General features: G+C 49.0%; 1 protein-coding gene across 3 annotated transcripts; it reads left to right on the top strand.

Annotated features, from left to right (window-relative positions):
• The first annotated feature begins 30 nt into the window (after positions 1 to 30).
• On the top strand, positions 31 to 23,534 carry LOC149119843 (uncharacterized). 3 transcript variants are annotated; one of them, XR_016227230.1, is made up of 5 exons: positions 31 to 166; positions 5,707 to 5,825; positions 21,884 to 21,964; positions 23,079 to 23,136; positions 23,300 to 23,534. XR_016227230.1 is itself a non-coding variant. In XM_089323254.1 (5 exons), exons 1-4 carry the CDS (start codon positions 355 to 357, stop codon positions 23,134 to 23,136), a joined length of 396 nt encoding a protein of 131 aa, XP_089179380.1. In that variant the 5' UTR covers positions 83 to 354; the 3' UTR covers positions 23,300 to 23,534. The 3 variants fall into 3 exon arrangements, 1 of the variants encoding a protein (XP_089179380.1); XM_089323254.1 differs by having other exon boundaries at positions 83 to 492; XR_016227229.1 differs by lacking the exon at positions 21,884 to 21,964.
• The last annotated feature ends 1,008 nt before the right edge of the window (positions 23,535 to 24,542 follow it).

The following is a 24,542-nucleotide window of genomic DNA, read 5'->3' as shown; positions in this document are numbered from 1 at the left end:
GGCCGGGTCCGGTAGCGTGGGGGCGACTCGCGGCTTCGGGTCACTGCAACCGACGGCCCGCGCAGGCCGAGGGCGCGGGGCTCTGGCTCCGCTCGCTGGACGGCGTGGAGCGGTCCATTTTGTTTTTGTTTTGCCTCTGTGGCTCCGCTTTCCAAACTCGGAGATGGTAAGGCCTGGCCTGTGTCTGGCGCCTCCTAAGACGCGGGCTCGGTTTTCCTCCCTGGCCGGTTTCCCGCGTGTTTTCGCGTGACGCTGACTGCGCGGACACAAGGCTTGAGCGAACTTCCCAGCTGTGAGGAATCGTGAGGCCTCTCAGAGGCTCCTCGCGAGGTTCACAGGAAACCGTTTTGGGAAATGCGTTCCGAGGGTCTGCTTAGTCCCGCCTTGCCGACGACGACGGTGTTGGCTGTGGCCGCCTGGCCCTCTCCCGCACTGAGGAGAAACCGCGAGACCGCATGGCCTTCGCCTCGCTGGGCCCTAGGGCAGCTTCCGGTATTGCTAATTAAAAGTTGTCTGTCGTTTGCATTTCTTCCTACAAAATAATACAGGTTTATCGTAGAAAATGTAGAGATGGGGGTGGGGAGGAACGGAGAAATCCCTGTGTCCCAGTGCTTAGATGAAACAGCATTGCAATTTGGGATGTAACTTTCCCATTTAAAAACTGCTGTGAGTGTGGATCGTTTGGCACCATTTGTTCAGCAAAAAATTGTTGTACTGTACCATTACAGAATATTGGTGTCAAAAACATAGATGCACCATCATTTATTGAGCAAATTTGTTGGAGATTTGCTGTTTTACTGTTTTTTTGTTCTTTTGCAAATATCAAAGAAATGAATGTCCTTATACGTAAGAGGGGGCTGGAAAATGGGTATTACAAGAAACCCTTGTGCATGGATTTCAGAATTGTTTTGCCCCAAATAAACTTTTATTTCCATTTTCCATTAACTTTTGGAAATACTCTTGTCTAGGCTTACATACTTGGTGACTGTTTAAGGGAAACGTTATTAGGGGCTTTGGTTAATCTATTGGGCCAAAGATTATATAGCTGGGGCTGGCTCACAACTAGGTAAGTGTCAGAGTCCACTTGAAAGCAATGCCTTCAGCCCCAAAGCCCCGACAGGATTTTTGGTTCTTTCCTTCATTTGTTCCATAAGCGCATTTTGAGAGCCCTGTAAGGAAAAGGAGGAGCAGCCGCTCCCTTGTGCAACAACTAGTGTGGCCGTGGGGAGAGACACCCAGGGCATTGAGTGGGTTTAGAATTCCAGACTGAGCACCAGAGGGACACACACATGGTTCGGCCTTGGAGAGCCACCTGGAGTCTGCGCCAGCTCCCCGTGTGGCCTTGGGACAGGCTTAGGGCGAGGGATGATACTGTGCTAGGGCAGCCTCCTGGGAAAGGTGGAAGCAGATTCCAGATACTTCTGCTCCTGGTCTATCACTCTTGCCCCCTGCATTCCCCTAACAGGCAGCTGATGGCTACAGTGATAAATCCTGCTGCCTTCCCGGCCCTCCAGTGGGTCTGCTTTGCCCCACCCCCACCCACCCCCTCCCAGTGAGGTAGCTGGTGTCATTCTGAGTGTAAACCAGATGAAGGCACACATCACTCCCTGCCCCTGACCTTACCAGAAAGCACTGTGGCTCCCTCTTGAACCAGGATGAAGTGCAGACTCTTCAGCAGGCCCCTACTGACTTCCACGGCCTTGTGTCTCCCTCCTTCCGTTCTCTCCAAACTCCCTGAGTGTGTTTCAGTTCAGCTTGTCTTTGGGCCTCTGGGCCTTTACCAAGTGCTCTCCCTCTTCCCGGAGACTTCCCTTGCCCCTCCCCCAGCCATCACTGTATTCTTGTCTGGGCTTCCCTGTATTCCTCTTAAACAAGACCTTTACCTTCTCTTCCCTGTCCCTGGTCTCTGCAGCCACTCCCGTCCTGCCCCTCATCTTCCCTAACTTTCAGGACATTGGGATTTCTAGGTCATCTGAAAGCACCACCACCATTCACTCGAATGTGAACTCCATGAGGGTCACCTCTCGTTCTCTGGTCACACCCCAGTACCTGATGCTGTCACTACCTCCATGGTTATAAGTAAATAAGTGCATTTTTACAAAACTCATCCGGTGCTCACTAAGGCTTCACCCTCTGATAAAATCGCACATTCAGAAAAGATAGACCATTCATTTCATCTGTCATTCCAATAAACAGCACTTCCTTAATTAACAACACTGGAAAAATCCTCTGGCTGCATATATTAAATTGTTCTCATTAAATGTTCGTGAGCTAATAGCTGCCATCCCATAAGCCATGTGTTAAAGAATAATTATTCGCTCCAAGAGGTGGCTGCGTCTTTGCAGAAAATGCTCAGAAATGTTGTGAAAACTTGCTTGAAGCTAATCCTTGGGACAAAGCACAGTCCACATTGGAAGCCTGAGAGACAGGAACAGTGGTGGACAACTAGGACTAGCAATTAAGGTGCCTGCACTCCATTTTAGAATACCTGGGTTTGATACCAGCTCCTGACTCTAGCTTCCTGCTAATGCAAACCCTTGGTCCCTGCCACCCATATAGGGAGACCTGGATTGAATTCCCAGCTTCAACCACTAGCCAGGCATGTGGGGAATGAACCAGCAGATGGGAGCTCTATTTCTTTTTTTTTTTTTTTTTTTTTTACAAAGGAGATGGAACAATGGTAAGGAGCGCATGTGGGCTGCAAACCTACCTGGGTAGGCAGTATCCTTCCCAATTGTTTTAGAGATAAGCTGATGGAGGCTCATGGGATGATTGGAAAGGGCCACCTGGGTCCACCCCTGCAGTGCTGCCTTTGTCTGTGAGCTGGTGCTGACACTGCTGAAACAAAGGCTGGAACCAGCCAGGCCCCATTTGCTGAGCTCCCACTGTGTGGAGGTCAGCGAGCACCAGTGAGGACAGCCATTACTTACTGATCATCACTCCTGCCAGCAGAGCCAGGCTCTGACACTCCACATCTGTTTTGGAAAAGCCTGGTGGACGAGAACCAGCCACCAAAGATAGAAGGTGCCAAGGGAACAAAGAGAGAGGCCCTTTATTAGGGACATAAGCGGGGAAGTGTGCCTTAGCAGCAAGATGAGAGGATCCCTGCACCCTGAGGCAGTGGGAAGAGTTTCTATGCCAAACCAGACAAAGGTGGCCCATGGCCAACCAGACAGAACCTGGCTGTTCTTAAGGAGCATCAGTTAGAAGACACTGCAGGCATCAGTGCCCGGCACGAAACGCTCAACAAACTTAGGGTAATGGCTTTGTTTATCCCATAAGTTCTGAGATGAGTGCCGGGGTCTCCTAGCGGGCAAGATGGCTGCAGTCACCCCAAACCAGTCTCCCACAGGGTCTCATTTCTTTCATATAGCAACCCTGTGTGGAGGTACTGCTATTTCCCCCACTACAGAGAAACTGAGGCTTGGAGAGGAGTGACAAAGCAGAATGAAAGTGCTTCTGGGCCGGCGCCGCGGCTCACTAGGCTAATCCTCACCTTGTGGCGCTGGCACACGGGGTTCTAGTCCCGGTCGGGGTGCCGGATCCTGTCCCGGTTGCCCCTCTTCCAGGCCAGCTCTCTGCTGTGGCCAGGGAGTGCAGTGGAGGATGGCCCAAGTGCTTGGGCCCTGCACCCCATGGGAGACCAGGAGAAGCACCTGGCTCCTGCCTTCGGATAGGGGTGGTGCGCCGGCTGCAGCGCGCCAGCTGCGGCGGCCATTGGAGGGTGAACCAATGGCAAAGGAAGACCTTTCTCTCTGTCTCTCTCACTGTCCACTCTGCCTGTCCAAAAAAAAAAAAAGTGCTTCTGACTCCAAAGGTGTTGCAGGCTGTAGCCCTGGCTGCTTTTGACCCAGCCCCCTGCTGATGTGCCTGGGGAAGCAGCAGGTGACCCAGGTGCCTAGGGTCCTGCCACCTACATGAGAAACTTGCAAGGAGTACGAGGCTCCTGGATTCAGCCTGGCTCAGCCCTCGCTATTGAGACCTTCTGGAGAGTGAACCTGCGGTGGGAAGACCTCTCTCTCTCTTTCCCTCTTTCTCTTTCTAACTCTGCCTTTCAAAGTAAATCTTTTTTTTAAAGATTTATTTATTTTTTACTTGAGAGTCAGAGTTACACAGAGAGAGGAGAGGCAGAGAGAGAGCGAGCGAGCGAGAGCTTCCATCTGTTGGTTTACTCCCCAATTGGCTGCAACTGCGTCCATCTGAAGCCAGGAGCCAGGAGCTTCTTCCGGATCTCCCATGTGGGTGCAGGGGCCCAAGGACTTGGGCCATCTTCTACTCCTTTCCCAGGCCATAGCAGAGAGCTGGATCAGAACCAGCGTCCATATGGGATGCCGGCGCTTCAGGCCAGGGCGTTAACCCACTGTGCCACAGCGCCAGCCCCTCTCCCTCCCTCCCTCCCCCCCCCTCCCTCCCTCCCTCCCTTCCTTCCTTCCTTCCTTCCTTTCGACAGGCAGAGTTAGACAGTGAGAGAGAGAGAGAGAAAGGTCTTCCTTTTCTGTTGGTTCACCCCCCCCCCCCCAAATGGCCACTACAGCCAGTGCACTGCGGCCAGCGCACCACGCGATCGAAGCCAGGAGCCAGGTGCTTCCTCCTGGTCTCCCATGCGGGTGCAGGGCCCAAGCACTTGGGCCATCCTCCACTGCCTTCCCGGGCCACAGCAGAGAGCTGGACTGGAAGAGGAGCAACCAGGATAGAATCTGGTGCCCCAACCGGGACTAGAACCCGGGGTGCCAGCTCCACAGGCGGAGGATTAGACAGGTGAGCCGCGGCGCCAGCCATCAAAATAAATCTTAAAATAAGATGATTGGGTCATCTCATTCCACATTGCAGGGTGGCCTCTGTGGCTCTTAATTTTTAATCAAAAAAAGACTGTAGCAATCAATTGAGTTTGCCTTCTCTTTTTTGGTATTGATTTCTTTAGTTGACAAAGTTGTACATATTTATGGTATACAACACAATGTTTTGTAATACGTAGATGCTGTGGAATGGCTCAAGCTGGTTAACACTTGCCTTACTTCACAGACTTCATGGTTTTTATGGTGAGAACATGTAAATTTACTGAGATTTTCAAAAATACAATATATTGTGACTAATGGAGTTGGCATATTGTGTATCTTTTGAATTTATACCTCTTAGCTAATCATTTTGTTGTTGTTTGAGAGGCAGAGAGACATACAGAGCTCCCATCTGCTGGTTCACTCCCCAAATGCCCACAATGTCGAGGGCTAGACCAGGGCTGAAGCTGGGAGCCAGGAACTCAGTCCAGGTTTCCCATGTGAGTGACAGGAACCCAATCACTTCAGCCATGCCTGCCACCTCCCAGTTTCTGCATTTGCAGGAAACTGGAATCAGGAGTCAGAGCCAGGTATCGAACTCAGAAACTCCGATATGGATTGTGGGCATCTCACCAACTGTCTTAACTGTTGGGTCAAATGCCTATCCCAATTGTTTTTTGTTTCTATTTTCTCAAAGTTTTATTTTCATCTTTTTAACAATATAAATAGACTACGTGACCCACATGAGAATACATACATATACTTTTGCATTGTCTCTCACTGAACATTCTGTGAACATTTTGCCATATGTAAGTGCACTTCGAAGATGTGTACTCTAGCATCATTGTATAGAAGGAGCGCATCATGAATGTGAGAGTGATGCCGTCCTCGTTAGATGCTGATGCTGTTTCTCATTATCCTCTCTTGGAAGGTCTGCTCTTCAGCAAGGAGGTGTGGACTCAAGAGCAAGGTGGGGCAAACGAGAGAGGACCAGTGTCCACAGAAGGGCTGGTCTTTGTCCAGAAACCAAGCAGTGCCCTGCAAGTCCAGGTAAGGACCCAGCCTTGGCGGGACTCTGGGAGTTCCTGGCCCAAAGCACTGGCTGCACAAAGTTCTGGCTGTGAATGAGAGAAGAGGAGGAAAGCAATAAGAGAGAGAGAGAGAGAGAGAGAGAGAGAGAGAGAGAGAGAGAGAGAGAGGGGAGGGAGGGAGGAAAAGGAAGTTAGTATTTGTTAACCCACATCGACAGTTGCTAGCCGAGCTGGATTGTCATTTGCCCATGGGTGTGACTAGGCCAGAGTGTCTGCAGGTGCCAGCTGCGGGCAGACAGGAATGAGGGCGTCTGGAAGGCCGCAGGTCGCTTTTGTTGAGTGAGGGCTGGGAACTCACTGGCGGGACCGTCCCAGGAAGTGGCAGCCTTCCAGCTTGACTCTTGTTGCTTCTGCTAAAGAAAGTGTTGAATAAGGAAGCTGGGCAAACACAAAGCTCCAGCTCGTGGCCTCAGCCCTGAGTCCAGAAACTTGCTGTGTGGCTGCGCCAGTGACTTGGAATAGTGGCTCCAAGGGACAAGGCACTGGCGGCTGGCCAACAACCGGTACTGGAACATCATTCTGGAAATTAACCTCTGACTGATCTTTGTCAGGGTGTTTTGTTTTGCTTTTGAAGTTGTTAGCTTTTTTATTTTGTTTGAATTAGAGAGAAAGAGTGAGCTCCCATCTCTGGTTCACTCCCCAAATGCCACAGCAGTCGGGACTGGGCCAGGGCTGGTGCCAGGAGCTGGAAACTCATTCCAGGTCTCCCACAAGGGTAGAAGGAACCCAATTACTTGAGCCATCACTGCTGCCCCCCGGGGAGGGTATGCCTTGGCAGGAAGCTGGAGTCAGGAGCCAGAGGCAGGTATCAAACCCAGGCACTCCAATACAGGATGTGGCATCTTAAGCTGTGGACCAGATGCCTGCCCCATCAGATATTTTTATGCTGGGAATTTTATATCTTCCCATTGAGAGTTTCAAAGTATTTTAAAATATCTGCTGCATCCTCACTGATGGGAGGGTTATGCATCTCCTCCATAAACAATTTTTAAATATTTATTTTATGTATTTGAAAGGCAGAATTGCAGGCTATGGGGTGGGGAAGAGGAGAGAGAGATCTTCCATCTGCTGGTGCATTCCCCAGATGACGCAGGTCTCCCAAGTTGGTGCAGGGGCCCAAGCACTTGGGCCATCTTCTGCTGCACATTAAGCAGAAAGCTTGGAAACAGAGCAGCTGGAACTCAAACCAGGATGCTGGTGTTGCAGGTGGTAACTTAACCCAATGTGCCACTCCATAAATGCCAGCTCCATAAGGAATTTTTTGAAAGGAGTTAGGAAGGACATTAATTTTATTAATTTTAATTTTTTTAGATTTATTTATTTTATTTATTTGAAAGAGTGGCAGAGAGGCAGAGGCAGAGAGAAAGAGAGAGAGAGAGAGAGGTTTTTCATCCACTGATTCACTCCCCAAATGGTCCCAATGGCTGGAGCTGGGCTGATCCGAAGCCAGGAGCCAGGAGCCAGGAGCTTCCTCCGGGTCTCCCACGTGGGTGCAGGCACCCAAGGACTTGGGCATCTTCTACTGCTTTCCAAGCCATAGCAGAAAGCTAGATGGGAAGTGAAGCAGATGGGACTCAAACCAGTGCTCCTATGGGATGCCGGCACTGCAGGTGGTGACTTTACCCGCTATGCCACAGTGTCGGCCCCAGGACATTAATTTTAGAAACAACGAAATCTAGGTCTGCAAATATTAAAAATAGAGTTCCCATGTGATCCAGCAATCCCACTTTTGAGGGTATATCCAAAGGAATTGAAAACAGGGCTCAAAGATTTTCACTCTCAAGTTCACTGCAGTGTTATTCACAGTCACCAAAGGTGAAAGTAACCTCCATGGCGGAGTCCATGGATGAATGAATGGTTCATCAAAATGTGCCACAGTCAAAGGAGAAATAGTATTCACCCTTAAGGAAGGAAACTCTGACACGTGCCACAACAAACGTGAACCGTGTAGACGCTATGCCAGGGGAAGTCAGTCACAAAGGACAAATGTGTGATTCCTCTTCTGTGAAGTCCCCAGAATAGGTGCATTCATAGAAACAGAAGACAGAATGGTGATGGACAGGGGCTGGGAAGCGCTGTGGGCAATTATTGTTTAAAGTGTACGAGGGACGGGCATTTAGTCTAACAGTTAAGATGTTCACATCCCCCTATGCAGAGTGCCCGGGTTTGACTTCCAGCTCTGGCTCCTGACCCCAGCTTCCTGCTATGTACACCCTGGGGGCAGTGGTGATGGCCCAGGTGGTTGGGTTCCTGCATCCATGCGGAAGACCTGGATTGAGCTCTCAGCTCCCCGGCATTTGGGGCATGAACCCACAGAGAGGAGCTCTCTGTCAGATAAAGAAATTAATGAATTTTTTTAAAGAAGGTACAGAGTTTTAGTTTTCAAAATGAAAAAGTTCTGAAGATTGTGCAACAATGTGAATATTTTAATACAACTGAACTGAATGCTTAAAATTAGTTAAGGTGGTAAACTTTAATGTTATTTGCATTTTGTCAAATTATAAATAAAACATAAAATATAATCAGAAAACAAACAAATTCTAATATATACATATGAGGGTACTTCTGAGAGTTTGAGAAAAAAAGAAATTAAAAGATGAGTTTATTTTAGTATAAAAAATTGGAAATGCAGGAATAGTTTTTTCATAATACACATTTCTGTAAACTTTCTGAAGGCTTCTGGGGTAGTTGAATACTATTCATCCATGAAAAGAAAAGAAGTTCTGGGGCAGACAGTGGCTAAGATGCTGGTTAGGTTGCCTGCGGCCCACACTGGAGTACCCGGGTCAGTCCCTGGGAGGCAGTGGTGGTGGCTCAAGTGGTAGGGTTCCCGCCACCTACATGGGAGACCTGGACTGCATTTCCAACTTCTGGGCCCTGCCCAGCCCCAACTGTTGTAGCCATCTGGGAAGTGAGCTGGCATATGGGAGTTCTCTTTGTGTGTCTGTCTGTCTGTCTCTCTCTGGATGAAGCTTGAAAATGTGCCGAGTGAAGGACATCAGACACAAAGGGCAAATACGGTATGACTTCATTCACGCGAAGCTCAGAGCATAAATTCATGGACGCACGCTGCAGATGGCAGTCCCCAGGCCCAGGTGGCCGAGGGAACAGGAAGGAAGTACTTAATGGGTGGGAGGTTTCCTTCTGGGTGATGAAAACATTTTGGAACTAGATCAAGGTGGTAGTTGTGTGACGTTGTGAGCAGACCAAGTGCTACCGTGTTCACTTTAAAATGGTTAGTATTATGTTATGTGAAACTCACAAATTCTAGAAGTCACTAGCCAATATGTTTGCAGGCTGAGGGGTTATTTATAGGATTGCTTCATAAATGCCACATCCTTTCAGAGAAAGGAAACAAATGAATGGGGAGACTGACAGATAAAGACCCTGCTGTTGCTTTTACCAGCATCCATGTCTCTTCCTTCAGTCAGTAATAGCTCTCCTCTTTTCCTTTGTCTGTCCCTCTCAGTTTGTGTGGTTTAGGTGGGAGTCTAGGGTGGTCATGTGACCTAGGCTGGCCAATCAAGACATTGCATGCCTCTGGCCTAACAGATTGGTTCAGGTATGGGACTGTGTCAGTCGGCTCGAGCTATAGGAATCAAGTACCAGAGACTGGGTGGCTTAAACAGCAGAAGAATGTTGTCACAGGGCTGGAGGCTTTTGGCAGGGTTGAATTTTCTAAGGCCTCTCTCCTTGGCTTAAGGGGTGGCTGACTTCTGGTGTCCCCACGTGGCCTTCTCTCTGTGTGTCTCTGTACCTGGTCACACTGGACCTCACTTTATCTTGATTACCTCGTTAAAAGCCCTGTCTCCAAATCGAGTCCCATACTGAGGTACTGGTGGTTAGAATTTCAACCTGTGAACTTGAACTTGGCCCGTATGCTCGGTTGGAACCAGAAAAGAGAGACTCCCTGTCAGTGTTGCATAAGAGAGAGGCTCTCAGCCTACACTGGCCTGTGGTCACCTTTCCCCCAGGACAGTGGAGGCTGGCTGAGAATGGAACCAGCACAGAGGAAAACAGGCGGGGGAGAGACAGCGCGCTGATGACATTGACAATGTTTGACCCTGGGTTGAGCCAAGCGTGAAGCAAGTCTGCCCTTGGGCTTTTCAGACACACGAGACAGTAAATTACACTCTGGATCTGTGCTTGCTTAAGCCGAGCCCTCTTCACGTGCAGTAGCAGGAGTCTGTGGTCAGGGCAGATGACTGCTCATGCTAGAACTCAGGGAAGCCTCAGCCATCCAGAGTCGTGCACACTGGAACCTTGACCCCCTCTGTGAGGAATGCCTTGCCTTGTGTTTTAGCAAGACCCAGGATACCTGTTGTACCCACAGCCCCAAGGACACCCTCACAAACCTGTCCCCTGCTCCCCGACAGCCAGTTCATGGGCTTGTCAACCCACCTATGAGGTGGCTGTGCTCAGCAGCCTGGCCTGACCCAGTCACATTCAACCTCTTGAACCAACCCCAGTAGAGGAGGAAGAATGGGTGGCGGGACATTGTAGGAACTAATGTGGGCGCCAGGGGCCACAGAAATCATACAACAATAAATGTATGTCGTTTGAAGCCACAAAGCTTGTCACCACCAACAGCTTCAGGCCTGCATTGGCTTGAGTTAACAGCCCCATCAAAGGCTGCTGTTGTGGCACAGCAGGTGAAGCCACTGCCTATGAGGCCAGCATCCCATATGAGCACCAGTTTGAGTCCCAGCTGCTCCACTTCTGATCCAGCTCCCTGCTAATGTGCCTGAAAAGACAGCAAAGGATGGCCTAAGTGCCTGGGCCCCTGCCACCACGTGTGAAGGGTTACTATTCAAATGAAGATCCTTCATGTCCTTGTTTATACAGTAAATTTCACAGCCTGGAGCTGCAGGTGCTGTTTTTCCTGTGGACTTGGCTCACTTACAGAAAAAAGAAAGATGGTTTTAACTTGAGATATGAAGCAAGGACTGGTATGTGTGCTCCCCCAGGGCCCTAGCCAGTTCCTGGGTGAGTAGACACCCTACCTAGTCACACAAGGACTTTTGGATGAATGCCACTTTTGTTCAGAATTAGTTTAAGGGACCTTGGGAGCGAGAGACTTCAGAATGTCATCCATGGAGAGGACACTTTGTCTGGGACCTCCCCTTCAGGACCCTGAAGAAGCTGTTCTAGAAGTCCCCAGCTGTGATAACTTCAGGCGTTGGCGTCTGCCTCTTGATTGGTGATGTTCTCTTCTTAACTGTCTATTTCGTTCTCTTTAATCGTGAATAAATTTCTGATTATTCTGTCTCTGTGCCGAAAGTGCTTTCCTGCCCACGGATTCCTGCTAGTTCTGCGACCACACCTTAACTAGGTTTTAAATGCTACAGCATGGGTGACTGGTTGGGGTTTCTGGCTCCTGGCTTTGGCCAGGAGTGGCCACTTAGGGAATGAACCAGCAGATGGAAGCTCTGTCTCTCTCTGTCTCGCTTCCTTCTCTGTCACTCTGCCTTTCAACTAAATAGAATATTTAAATTTAAAAAAAAATTCCAGCAGAAGAAAGGTATCTCTTTCCCAACCCCTCTAGCAAAATCACAGGGCCAGCCTCAAGTTAATCCAGACTCGTTGTGGGGCTCCTCCCCGACGGATGTGTTAGAGTTCTGACCACGCCAGGACCTTCGTCCACTCTCACAGCTCCAAGCAGTTGGAGTACATTGAGGTTTTTTTTTTTTTTAAGATTTTATTTATTTATTTGAGAGATAGAGTTACAGACAAAAAAGTCTTCTGTCCACTGGTTCACTCCTCAGATGACCGCAACAGCTGGAACTGAGCCGATCCAAAGCCAGGAGCTAGGAGCCAGGAGCTTCTTCTCAGTCTCCCATATAAGTACAGGGGCCCAACCACTTGGGCCATCTTCCACTGCCTTCCCAGACCATTAGCAGGGAGCTGGATCAGAAGTGGAGCATCTGGGATACGAACAGGTGTCTATATCGATGTTGACACCACAGGCAGAGGTTTAGCGTACTACGCTACAGCACCAGCTCCTAAGTACATTGGATTTTTAAAAATTATTATTTGAAGGGCACATTCCATATTGGTGCCGGCATCCTAACTGGTATCTTATCTGCCAGGCCAAATACCCATCATGACTTTTTTAAATTATATTTTTACAAATTTTTCTTTTAAAATAATTAGCATATTTCTTTTTTAACATTTAGTTTATTTTACTGTATTTGAAAGGTAGAGCAAAAGAGAGCAAGATTCAGGGAGAAAGAAATATCTTCCATCTGCTGGTTCACTCCCCAAATGCCCACCAAAGCCAAGGCTAGGCCAAGCTAAAGCCAGCAGCTTGGAACTCCATCCAGGTCTCCCATGGGGGTGGCAGACACCCAAGAGCTTGAGCCATCCCTGCTGCCTCCCAGGATGTAGAATAGCAAGAAGCCGGATCGGAAGTGGGAGAGCCGCAGCTCCAGCCTGCACCCTGACGTGGGACGTTGGTGTCCCAGGCAGCTTTACCACTGTACCACAGTGCCTGGCCCAGATTTCCTGTTAACCGACTAGCAAGAAAGGGTTTTAAAAGCTGGGAAAGGGCCGGCGCCATGGCTTGCTAGGCTAATCCTCCGCCTGCGGCACCGGCACCCCGGGTTCTAGTCCCGGTTGGGGTGCTGGATTCTGTCCTGGTTGCTCCTCTTCCAGGCCAGCTCTCTGCTGTGGCCTGGGAAGGCAGTGGAGGATGGCCCAAGTGCTTGGGCCCTGCACCTGCATGGGGGACCAGGAGGAAGCACCTGGCTCCTGATTTTGGATCAGTGCAGTGCGCCTGCTGTAGCGGCTGTTTGGGGAGTTGAACCAACGGAAGGAAGACCTCTCTCTCTGTCTCTCTCTCTCACTGTCTAATTCTGCCTGGCAAAAAAAAAAAAATTTTTTTTAAATAAAAATTTTTTTTAAAAAGCTGGTGAAAGAAGCAAACCAAATAAGTGATAGCTCATATGGTGATGCCTCTCATCTGCCTTTTGAAATGTAGGGTGAAGTTATAGGAAAACAGATATGTTCTGCACGTCCCAAACGCAGGGAACTCTCCTTGCAGCTGCTTCACTTTGCCAGGTGCCTTGCTCAGCATCCTGCAGGCTTTGTTCTGTGTCGTCTTCTTCACCTTGGTCTGAGGGAAGGGCCATCGTTACTAAGCCCATTTGACAGTGGACAGGGCTGGCCCAGGTCTTGAAGCAGTGGGCCAGGGATACATGCACAAATCTGAGTGTGTCTGATGCCAGAACCTTGGCCTTACCCTGTTATCAGAAGAGATTGGAATGCAGGCTGGGAAAGAGCACAGAAAAATAAAGAAATCACTAAGGGGATACGTTCTCAGAGTCAGAGTGCTACAGGCCTATGAGCTTACGCAGACTTGCATGACGATGCCTGATGGTCCCAAAAGCACAGGCTGTACCCGGGGGCAGAGGAGACTAGCACCTCCTAGGGAACCTGGTGTACCCCAGGCAAGGAACGTCCAAACTGATTTCCAAAGTGATAGTTTCAGACCAACAAGAACCAAGATTGCAGAGCTTTGTGGGCAAGAGTTGCTAAAATAGGGATGTGCATTTGGAGTGGTGGTTGAGACACTGCATGGGATGCCCACCTCTCATATCAGAGAGCCTAGGTTTGGGTCCAGGCTCACTTCTGATTCCAGCTTCCTGCTAATGTGCACCCTGGGAAGCAGCAGGTGATGGCTCAGGTACTTGGATTCCTGCCGACCACAGGGGAGACCTGAATTTGGGAAGTGACCCAGCACATGGAAGCTCTCTTTCTCTGTCTCTGCTTCTTAAATAAAATCAGTAAATAAAGACAATTTAAAAGATTTATTTTAGGGGCCGGTGCTATGGCAGAGCAGGTTAAGACACTGCCTGCAGTGCCGGCATCCCATGTGGGCGTCAGTTCAAGACCCAGCTGCTCCACTTCTGATCCACCTCTCTTCTATGGCCTGGGAAAGCAGTAGAAGATGGCCCAGGTCCTTGGGCCCCTGCACCCATGTGGGAGACGCAGAGGAAGCTCCTGGATCCTGGCTTCAGATTGGTGTAGCTCTGGCCATTGCGGCCAGCTGGGGAATGAACCAGCAGATGGAGGACCTCTCTCTCTCTCTCTCTCTGTCTCTCCTTCTCTCTCTGTGTAACTCTGACTTTCAAATAAATAAATCTTTAAAACATTTGAAAAGCAGAATTACAACGAGTGCGAGAGAGATCTTCTATCTGCTGGTTTACTTCCCAAATGGCCACAAAATCCAGGAGCTAGAATTCTATCTGGATCTCCCATGTGGAAGGCAGGGGCCCAAGCACTTGGGCATCTTCTGCTGCTTTCCCAGGTGCATTAGCAGGGAGCTGGATCAGAAGTGGAATAGCTGGGACCTAAACTGGTGCTCATATGGAATGCCCATGGTGCAAGCAGTGGCTTAACCACTGTGCCACAGTGCTGGCTCCCATAAAAAAATTATTTTTCTTAAAAAGAATTGCCAATGTAAAACCTATCCCAAGTGTTATGTTCGGTGCTCTGCTTCTGTTGATGCCCAAACTCTATTGGCTCCTGATCATCTACCTTGGGCCAAATCCTATTCTGGATCCTAGGGACAGGAAAAGGAATGAGGCAGCATCTGTGCCTTCTGGCGGACCCAGATGGGAGCAGGAAGACAGATATGTGAAGAGGTTTTCCAATTCAGAAAGGCAAAGGTTGTTGGTCTGCATTTCTGCAAGCACTCTAAGGTTGCAAAGAGGGACACCTGTCCCCGTTGTGAACACCAGGGAAGAGTTCCTGGCAGAGGTGACAACTTGTGCTTGAAGAAATACTAGGAATTATCCAGATGAGGAAAGGAGCTAAGGGTGCCGCTGGTGTGGGAAGAGCAAGAGCATAGGCTGGGGCGGTGGAGCAGAAGGAGCGTGGCCAGGTAGGGACAGCCAGTGTCATGTGACTGGCGCTGGGGGCGAGCAGTGTGACCTCTGTGAGGGCAGAGTCCACGCTGTGTTGTATCCCCCATTGCTTCCCCAGCACCGCCTGCAGTGGCTGACGCTGTAAAGGTCGCAGTTCCAGGGAAGACACTAGGACCACAGGGGCGGGCACACTCAGCGCTGGCGCGGTGAGTGAAGGGTAGAGCATTCTAGGACAGCCTAGCAAGGAGCAGAGCTGCTGAAAAGTGAGGGTGCGTGTTCCTTGCAGCTTGGCCTTTGGAGGTGCTGTGTTTTGGACGTGGCTTGGGTATGTGCCCCAAAGGTTCATGTGCCCTGGGTGGCTATGTTGGGAGGTGCTAGAGACTTTAAGGGGTGGGGCCTTGTGGCAGGCAATTGGGTCACTGTGGGCACAGCCCTCAGAAGGGATTAATACAGGTTGTAGTGCCAACAGGTTTAGCTACCACCTGCCACATTGGCTTCCCATATCAGAGCACTGGACTGCTCCGCTTCCAATCCAGCTCCCTGCTAATGGCCTGGGAAAGGAGTGGAAGATGGTCTAGGTGCTTGGGCCCCTGCCACCCATGTGGGTGACCTCCATCAGGAGTTCAGGATCCTGGCTTTGGCCTGGACCAGTCCTTTCTGTTTTGGCCATTTGGGGAGTGACCGAGCAGATGAAAGATTGCTCTGAGGTGTTCTCGTTCTCTCTCTCTAGCACTCTGCTTTTCAAATAAATAAACAGATTTTTTTTTAAAAAAAGTAATATAGTTCTTGGAGCAAGTCTTTGGCACTGAAGTTAAGACATTGCTCGAGATGCCTGTCTTAGCTCTGCTCCCAATCTGCCTTCCTGTTAATGCACACACTGTGGTTAGGATATTTCCTGGGAGACTTGCATCCCATACTGGAGTGCCTGGGTTGAAGTCTTGGCTCTGCGTCCGATTCTAGCTTCCTGCTAATGTGCACTCTAGGAGACAGCAAGTGGTGGCTCAAGTACCTGGGTCCCTGCCACCCACGCGGGAGACCCGGATTGGGTTCCAGGCTCCTGGCTTCAGTCTGGACCAGCCCTGGTTATTGAGGACATTTTGAGAGAGAACCGGCAGATGGAAGATTGATCTCTGTCTCTCTCTCTCTCTCTCTCTGTCACTGTCTCCATCTATATGTCTCTCTGCCTTTTGAATAAATAAGTAAAAATTAAAAATAAACAGAGAACAAGTGCGACCCCCCCAAAGCCTTTGACTTCCTGTTTCTCGTGTGATTTCCTCCACACGCACTCCCACCACGGGGTGCCATCTTCCAAAAGGCCCTCACTAGAGGCCAAACACAGGGGACCACACAGTCATGGGCTTATAGTCTCCAAAACAGAGCTAAATCAATATCTTTTCTTTATAAAGTACCCAGTGTCAGGCTGTTATAGTAACAGAAAATAGGCTACTGTGGAATATACACAGTTTTGTGGCTCTTTGATGTTGGCACAGTCACGCTGAAAAGATAGAGCAACTCTAGGGTTATTGAACCAAAAACAACTTCCCACAGAGACCAGAGACTAGGTGTCAATGCTGAGCATATAGAAAGCAGTCCTACAGAAGGAGCAAGAAGCATGTGCATATGTATTTTTTAAAAAATTTATTTATTTGAAAGGAAGAGACAGGCAGATAGAGAGAGGGAGAGTTCTTTCCTCCACTGCTTCTTTGCTGAAATGGCCACAGTGGCCAGAGCTGGGTTGATACAAAGCCAGGAATCGGGAGCTTCTTCCAGGTCTCCCACGCAGCTGCAAGGTCCCAAGGACTTGGCCCATCTTCTACTGCTTTCCCAGGCCATAACAGAGAGCTGGATTGGAAGTGGAGCAGCCAGGACTAGAACCGGCATCCATATGGGATACCAACTCTGCAGGTGGCAGCTTTACCCGCTATGCCACAGTGCCAACCGCTTTGTGCATATGTATTTTTTAAAAAAGTATTCATTTGGGGGTTGTGTTGTGGCATAGTGGGTAAAGTGGCCGTCTGCAATGCCAACATCTCGTACGGGTGCCTATTCAAGTCCTGGATGCTCCACTTCCAATCCAGCTCCCTGCTAATGGCCTAAGGGAAAGTAGTGGAAGATGGTCCAAGTACTTGAATCACACCAACCATGTGGGAGACCTGAAAGAAGCTAGTGACTCCTGGCTTGGGCCTGGCACAATGCTGGTTGTTGCAACCATCTGGAGAGTGAGCCAGATGTAAGATCTCTCTGTCTCCCTCTCTCTGTGTAACTCTGACTTTCAAATAAATAAATCTTTTTAAAAAGAAAGATTTATTCATTTATTTGAAAGCAGAGAGAGAGAGAGACCGATTTTCTATCTACAAGATCATTTCCCACAGGCTGGAACTGGGCCAGGCCAAAGCCAAGAGCCTGGAACTCCATCCAGGTCTCCCCCATGGGTGCAGGGGCCAAGCACTTGGGCCATCTTCTGCTGCCTTCCCAGGCACATCAGCAGGAAGCTGGATTGGAAGTGGAACATCTAGGGCTTTAATCTGTACTCATACAGTATGCCAGAATCACAGACAGCAGCTTAACCCGCTGTGCCACAATGCCGGCCCCAAGCATGTGTAATGACCCCAACTGTTGGTCATCTCCTGCTTGCTGGGAACTTTCTTGATCCCCAGAAACTGGAGCTGAGAGAGGGAAGAGTCACCATCCTAAGGACCCATCGATACACAAGCGAACCCGATGGAAGACTGACACCTGCACTCTGGTGGCACATGTGGAGGGATTAATGAAAGCGGGAATTGCCTTTCCTAACAGAGAAGTGGTGTACTGGGGAGTTAGTGTGTGTGCCGGAGGGATATGGTCCTCTAACTTGCTCTTGTTCTCCCTGAACGAGATAGCATAGCATAGATACCAGAACACACACTGAAGGTCACCTCTCCACTCATCCTGGAAAAATACCGCAGTGTGTCCACTGTGTGCTGGTTAATGAGTCCAGGAACAATGTGCTGCATTGTAGAAATACCAGCACTTGGGCAGCTGTAGTTTTTGCCCATGAGTGTGTAGGCGTTTTTGTCCATGTAGGAGTTTTCCCCATGAGCTATGACCTTGGGTAAACTCCTTAGCAACTCAGGACTTCTTTCCCTCCTTGGGAAGGTGACCGCTATTGGTTGGACCGATAATCTGAAATTATTGAAGTTCCAGCAACCTTGGACCAACAGTTATCTCTGAGATGACCTTGGCAGCCTGTCCCAGGGCACTGTGTTCAGGACCGAGAGCGCCACCTGGTGATTCTGGTTTGTAAGTGATATTTGTCACTTTAAACCCAATCAACCCCATTTACAATTTCAGTTCAGACAAGCAGGGTTGGTTTGGGGTTTTTTTGGTTTTTAATTCCTTTTTATTTTGTACTTTTAAAAACGTGATTTTATTTATCTTCATTTGAAACAGAAAGAAAAAGAGAGAGAGATCCTATTCACTGGTTCACTCCGTGTACACTCCCAGTAGCTGATGCTGAACTAGGCTGAAACCAGGAACTAGGAACTCCATCCAGGTCTCCCATGTGGATGGCAGGAACTCAAGTATCTGAGCCATCGCTGCGGCCTCTCAGGGTGTGCATTAGCGGGAAGTCGAGTCAGGAGCTAGATCCAGGCACTGAAGCCAGCCACTCTGATATGGGACATGGGGGTTTTCACCATTAAGCTAAATGCCAGCCCAGGTAGGCTTTTTTAAATGTCACAGTAGGACAGCCAGAGGGGGGAAAACAATTTCTTTGCAGAAGACAGAAATAAAATGATGGCTACAGCATGGAAAAAACAAAAACAGGAGCCCCAGGTTCTGTGCATCTCCCTCTACTGATGAATGGTTAAAATGCAGTATCTCCCTACAGTGGGATATAATTTGGCCATAAAAAGCAGTGAAACGCTGATACTTGCTTCAACATGGAGGAACCTTAAAAAAATTATGCTGGGGCTGGTGTTGTGGCGTAGCAGATTAAGCTGCTGCCTGCAATGCCTGCATCCCATATGAGCACCTGTGCATGTCCCGGCTGTTCCACTTCAATCCAGCTCCCTGCTAATGTGCCTGGGAAAAGCAGCAGAAGTCGGGCCCCTCTCATCCACATGGGAGACTTGGAAGAAAGTTCCTGGCTCCAACCTGGCCCAGCCCCAGCTGTTGCAGCCATCTGGGGAATGAACCAGACGGTGGAAGATTCTTTCTCCCTCTCTCTCTCTCTTTCTCTCCCACCTACACACACACACACACACACACACACACACACATGCTTTTTCTGTAACTCTGACTTTCAAATAAATACATAAATCTTTAAAGAAACAACTAGCAAAAGTGTTACACTATGGAAACAGGCATAACTTGTATTGTTTGATGCCCAGATTAGGCTAATCATAGAGGACAGAAGCAGATTAGTGAGTGCTAGGGCCTGGAGATGGAATGGGGACTTGGGGGTGATAGCTTAAAGGTAAGGAGCTTGTTTTTACAGTGATAAAAATCTATAACTGGGGGCCAGCACTGTGGTATAGCCGGTTAAGCTGCCGCTTGCGACACTGGTATCCCAAATCTGATTGCCATTTGAGTCCCATTTGCTCAGCTTCAGCCTCACAACCTGCTGGATGTGCCTGGGAAAGCAGAGGAAGGTAGCCCAAGTGCTTGGACCTCTGCCACCCACATGGGAGACTCTGATGGAGCTCCAAACTCACGGCTTTTGCTTGGCTCCACCCTGGCCAGGGCAGTTGTCAGGGGGAGTGAACTAGCAGATAGAAGATCTCTCTGTCACTTCCTCTTTCTCTGTCTCTTACTCAGCCTTTCAAGTAAATAAATCTATCTTGCTTAAAAAAAAAATCCAAAATTGATGGCAACGACAGTTTCACCACTCTGTGGCTATACTAAAAACCATTGAATTGTACCATTTAAATGGTATATGAATCGTAGCTTTTTTTTTTTTTTTTGGACAGGCAGAGTTAGACAGTTGGTTCACCCCCCAAGTGACTCCTACAGCTGGCGCGCTGCGCCGATCTGAAGCCAGGAGCCAGGTGCTTCTTCCTGGTCTCCCATGCGGGTGCAGGGCCCAAGGACCTGGGCCATCCTCCACTGCACTCCCGGGCCACAGCAGAGAGCTGGCCTGGAAGAGGAGCAACCGGGACAAAATCCGGCACCCTAACCGGGACTAGAACCCAGGGTGCCGGCGCCACAGGTGGAGGATTAGCCTAGTGAGCCGCGGTGCCGGTGGAATCATATCTCAATAAAGCTGTTAGAAAAAACTTTGAACTTCACACATCCGGGTATCATGATAAATGATCCTCTATGTCACATAAACATTGAATATCTGAGTGTTAATGGCTGATAATATCCCAGCAGGTGTGCATCAGGTTACCCAGTAAAAACCATCATCTCCACAAGTTGATGAGAGTGGTGACTCCTGGGGAAGAGGCCTGGAGGTGTGGGAGGGGCAAGAGGGCTTAACTGTCAAGTAGAATTTCAGCATAAAATTGCTTGAATTATTTTGGTTTGATTCACTTTTTTTTAAAGATGTATTTATTTTATTTGAAAGGCAGAGTTACAGAGCGGGAGAGGCAAAGGCGGGGGGGGGGAGAGAGAGAGAGAGAGAGAGAAAGTCTTCCATCCATTGGTTCACTCTCTAGATGTCCGCAATGGCTGGAGCTGGGCCAATCCAAAGCCAGGAGGCAGAAGCTTCTTCCGGGTCTCCCACGGCGGGGGGGGGGGTGGGGGGGTGGTGGTGTAAGGGGGGTGGTGGGCGTGGTGGTGTGGGGAGGGTAAGGACTTGGGCTATCCTCCACTGCTTTCCCAGGCCATAGCAGAGAGCTGGATCGGAAGTGGAGCAGCTGAGACTTGAACCGGCGCCCATATGGGATGCCAGTACTGCAGGGGGTGGCTTTACCTGCTACACCACAGCGCCGGCCCCTTGATTCACTTTTTATTCACCAGCACCAGTGAAGTGTCTCTGTTCTCTGTTTTTATCACTTTTTCCCCCTCATTGTTCTCCCTTTTTCTTCAGCATTTTAAATTTTAAACATATGTGGTAAAATTCAGATAACACAGAATTCACTGTTGCAGCCATTTGTCAGCACACAGCGCCATGGCTCTGAGCACATCCACATTGTTGTGCGACCTCATCTGTCTCTGGAACTCCTGAAGACCACCTCCCCCTTCTCCTCCCTGCAGCCCCTGGCGGCCGCCCTTCCTCTTGCTGTCTTTGTGACTGTGATTGCTGTAGGCACCTCCTTTGCTGTCCATGGGGGGGGGGGTGGCGCTCAGTTGCAGGACCCCTGGAAGAATCCGCAGATGCCAAAATCCCTCACATAAAATGGCATAATAGTTGCACAATAACCTATACACATATCCTCCTGTATGCTTTAAATCATCTCTGGATCACTTATAAAACCTAATGCAATGTAAAGGCCATGGAAATAATGTTTATACTGTATTCTTTCGGAACAATAAGAAAAGTCTGGATGATGAATTGTATTTTTTATTTTTATTTTTGTTTTATTTGAGAGGCAGAGATACGGAGACAAACAGAGCTCCCATCTGCTCTTTCACTGCTCAAACGCCCGCAACAGTCAGGGCTGGGCCAGACTAACACCAAGAGCCAGGAACTCAACTCAGGTCTCCCACGCAGGTGGCTGGAACCTAAGCACCTGTGCCATCACCTTCCGCCTCCCTGAGTGCACACTAACAGGAAGTTAAGAATCAGGGGAGCCAGGATCAAACCCAGGAACTCCCGATTGGATTGTGGGTGTTGTCATGTGACCTATTGAGGCAGCCATTGCAACCGAATTCTCCAGAAGAGAGAGATTGAACACGTTGCATGGGCGGAGCAGGCCGTCAGAACTGCTGGGGACTCGCTGGCTGCTGCTGCATGCTACGAGAGAGCAGTGCGACAAGCAGGTTGCTAGGGCCTGACAACCACGGCCACACGGACAGAAATCTGACTGACACACTTGTAACTGCACTGTGTTCCCAGTTAAGGTGAGGTTTTTCTCTCGTGAGCTGACAGGTTTTCCCAGGTAGATGATTTGCATTTCTGGGTGGAGCTGGGGTGCCTGCATTGCCTTTAGCTTTGGGACTTGCCAAGTGCCCTAGGGCAGCCCTACACAGGTGTACCCCGGGATAACAATTTTTTTTCTCTGTGCAGCTGGTCTGCAGATGTGGAACCCATGAATATAGGGGCTGACTACATCTCACATAACTGGAATTACACAGCATTCGTCTGTCGGTAACTAGCTTATTTCATTCAGCACAATTCTTAGAGTTCATATGGATTTTTTTAAAAAAGATTTATTTATTTATTTGAAAGGCAGAGTTATGGAGTGATCTTCCATCCTCTGGTTCACTCCCCATGTGGCTGCACATGGCCAGGGCTGGGCCAGGCTAAGTCAGGAACATGGAACTCCGTCTTGGTCTCCCACATGGGTGGCAGATGCCCAAGACTTGGACCATCCTCCGTTGCTTTCCCACACTCATTAGCAGGGACCTGGATCAGCTGGGACTTAAAATGGCGTTCAGATGGGATGCCAGCATTGCAGGCAGTGGTGTAAGCTACTGTGCCACAGTGCTGGCCCTCTCACTTGGATTTTTCTGTATGCCATTAGAATTTTTTTTTTTCAGTTAAGAAGACTACTTAGTTGTCAAAAAAAATTTCACAACTTTATGTATACTTACAGTCTAAAGTTCAGGAAAAACCAGGAGTCAAAAACTTTTTTTTAAATTATTTATTTGAAAGGCAGAATTAGAAAAAGGAAGAAGCAGAGAGAGAAATCTTCATCCACTGGCTTACTCACCAAATGGCTGCAATGGCCCAGGTTGGGCCAAGCAGAAGTCAAAAGCTTCATCCTAGACTCCCATGTGGGTGCAGAAGCCCAAGCAGTTGGGACAACTTCTGTTGCTTTCCCTGGCACATTAGTAGGGAGCTCGATTGGAAATGGAGCAGCCAACGCTCAAACCAGCACCTATATGAACTGCTGGTGCCGGAGGCGATGGCTTAACCCACTATGCTGGCCCCAAAACTTTGCATGAAATATAATCACAAGTTTATAAAAAACAAACTACACATGTTACAGAACTCAGGAAAAATGACTGGAAGTTTCTAGTGAATGGTGATTATTTCTAGATGGGTTGTGGTTAAATTTTGGATTTTATTTCTCTGTATTTTCATTTTTTGAGAATGAGCATATTATGTTGATAATTAGAAAGAACATGTGTTTTTTTCTAAGAAGCAGGAATGTCAGCTTCACAGGAATGCATCATCTGAGCCTTTGCAAGAGAGCCCTGATTTGACTAAGTTCCTTGTTTCTTTGCAAATTAAATACACTTGTGGTTGTGATCCACAGGTCCCCATTGGGAGCTGGGAAAATAGCGTTCATCTTGGTCAACAACTGCATTCTATAGGTGAGTGAGGTCAAACAACAGGAAAAGGATCCAGGAAAGTTTTCTTAAAAATTAGTTAATGGGGGGCTGGCACTGTGGCACAGAGGGTTAACACCCTGGCCTAAAGTGCCAGCATCCCATATGGGCGCCGGTTCAAGACCCGGCTGCTCCACTCCTGATCCAGCTCTCTGCTATGGTCTGGGAAAGCAGTAGAAGATGGCCCAAGTCCTTGGGTGCCTGCACTCATGTGGGAGACCCGGAAGAGGCTCCTGGCTCCTGGCTTTGGATCGGCGTAGCTCCGGACATTGCGAACATCCTGGGGGAGTGAACCAGTGGATGGAAGACCTCTCTCTCTGTCTCTCCTTCTCTCTCTGTGTAACTCTGACTTTCAAATAAATAAATAAATCTTAAAAAAAAAATTAGTTAATGGATTTACTTTCACTGTATTTGAGAGGCAGAGAGAAAGTTTCCATCTGCTGGACCACTCCCCAAATGCCCACAACAACCAGGGCTGGGCTAGGCCAAAGCCAGGAGCCTGAAACTCCTTCTGGGTCTCCCACGTGGTTGGCAGGGGCCCAAGTACTGGAGCCGCCACCTGCTGCCCCCCAGGGTGGGCATCAAGAGAAAGGTGGATTGGAAGAGTAGCAGGAACTTGAAGCAAGCACTCTAACATGGGCTGTGGGTGTCCTAAGTGGGGACTTAACCAATATGTGAAACACCCATCCCTCCAAGGGTGTTTTCAACCCGAGCCACTGGGCTCCCAGCAAGTCTCATCCTGGATGATGTCTTTTCCTGTGAAGTGTTTTCCGCCAGGCTGTTAAGCCGGTGCCTGCAATGCCAGCATCCCATATGCATGTGGGCTCAAGCCCCTGCTGCTCCACTTCTGAACCATCTGCCTGCTGATACACCTTCAAGCAGCGGAAGATGGCCCAAGTACTTGGGCTCCTGCTGCCTAGAGGGAGACCGGGGTGGCATTCTAGGCTCTTGGTTGTTGCAGCCATTTAGGGCGTGAACCAGTGGGAAGATCTCTTTCTCTGTATCTCTTTCTATAACTCTGCCTTTCAAGTAAATAAATAATTCCTTTAAAAAAATAAGATGCTGCTTGGGACATCCATATCCCAAATTGGAGTGCTTGGGTTTGAGTCCCAGCGCTGCTTCCAATTCCAGTTTCCTGCTCATGTGCACCCTGGGAGGCAGCAGTGATGGCTCAAGTACTTGGGTCCCTGCCACTCACGTGGGAGACCTAGCTCCTGGCTTTACCCTGGCCCAGCCTTGGCTGTTGAGGGCATTTGGGGAGTGAACCAGCAGATGGGAGACATCTCTCTGTGTCTCTTTTGCTTGTCTTTCAAATACAAATAATTAAATCATAAAAATTTTTAAAAAGACTTAAAAAAAAAAGAAGAGTAAACCAGGTTAGTTGTGTCCTA

The sequence above is a fragment of the Oryctolagus cuniculus genome, chromosome 21 (genome assembly GCF_051225735.1).
Source record: "Oryctolagus cuniculus isolate XC-2025 breed Fujian yellow rabbit chromosome 21, ASM5122573v1, whole genome shotgun sequence".
Lineage (NCBI taxonomy): Eukaryota > Metazoa > Chordata > Mammalia > Lagomorpha > Leporidae > Oryctolagus > Oryctolagus cuniculus.
Note: the sequence above shows the minus strand (reverse complement) of the source record. Positions and strands in the feature narration are given on the sequence as shown.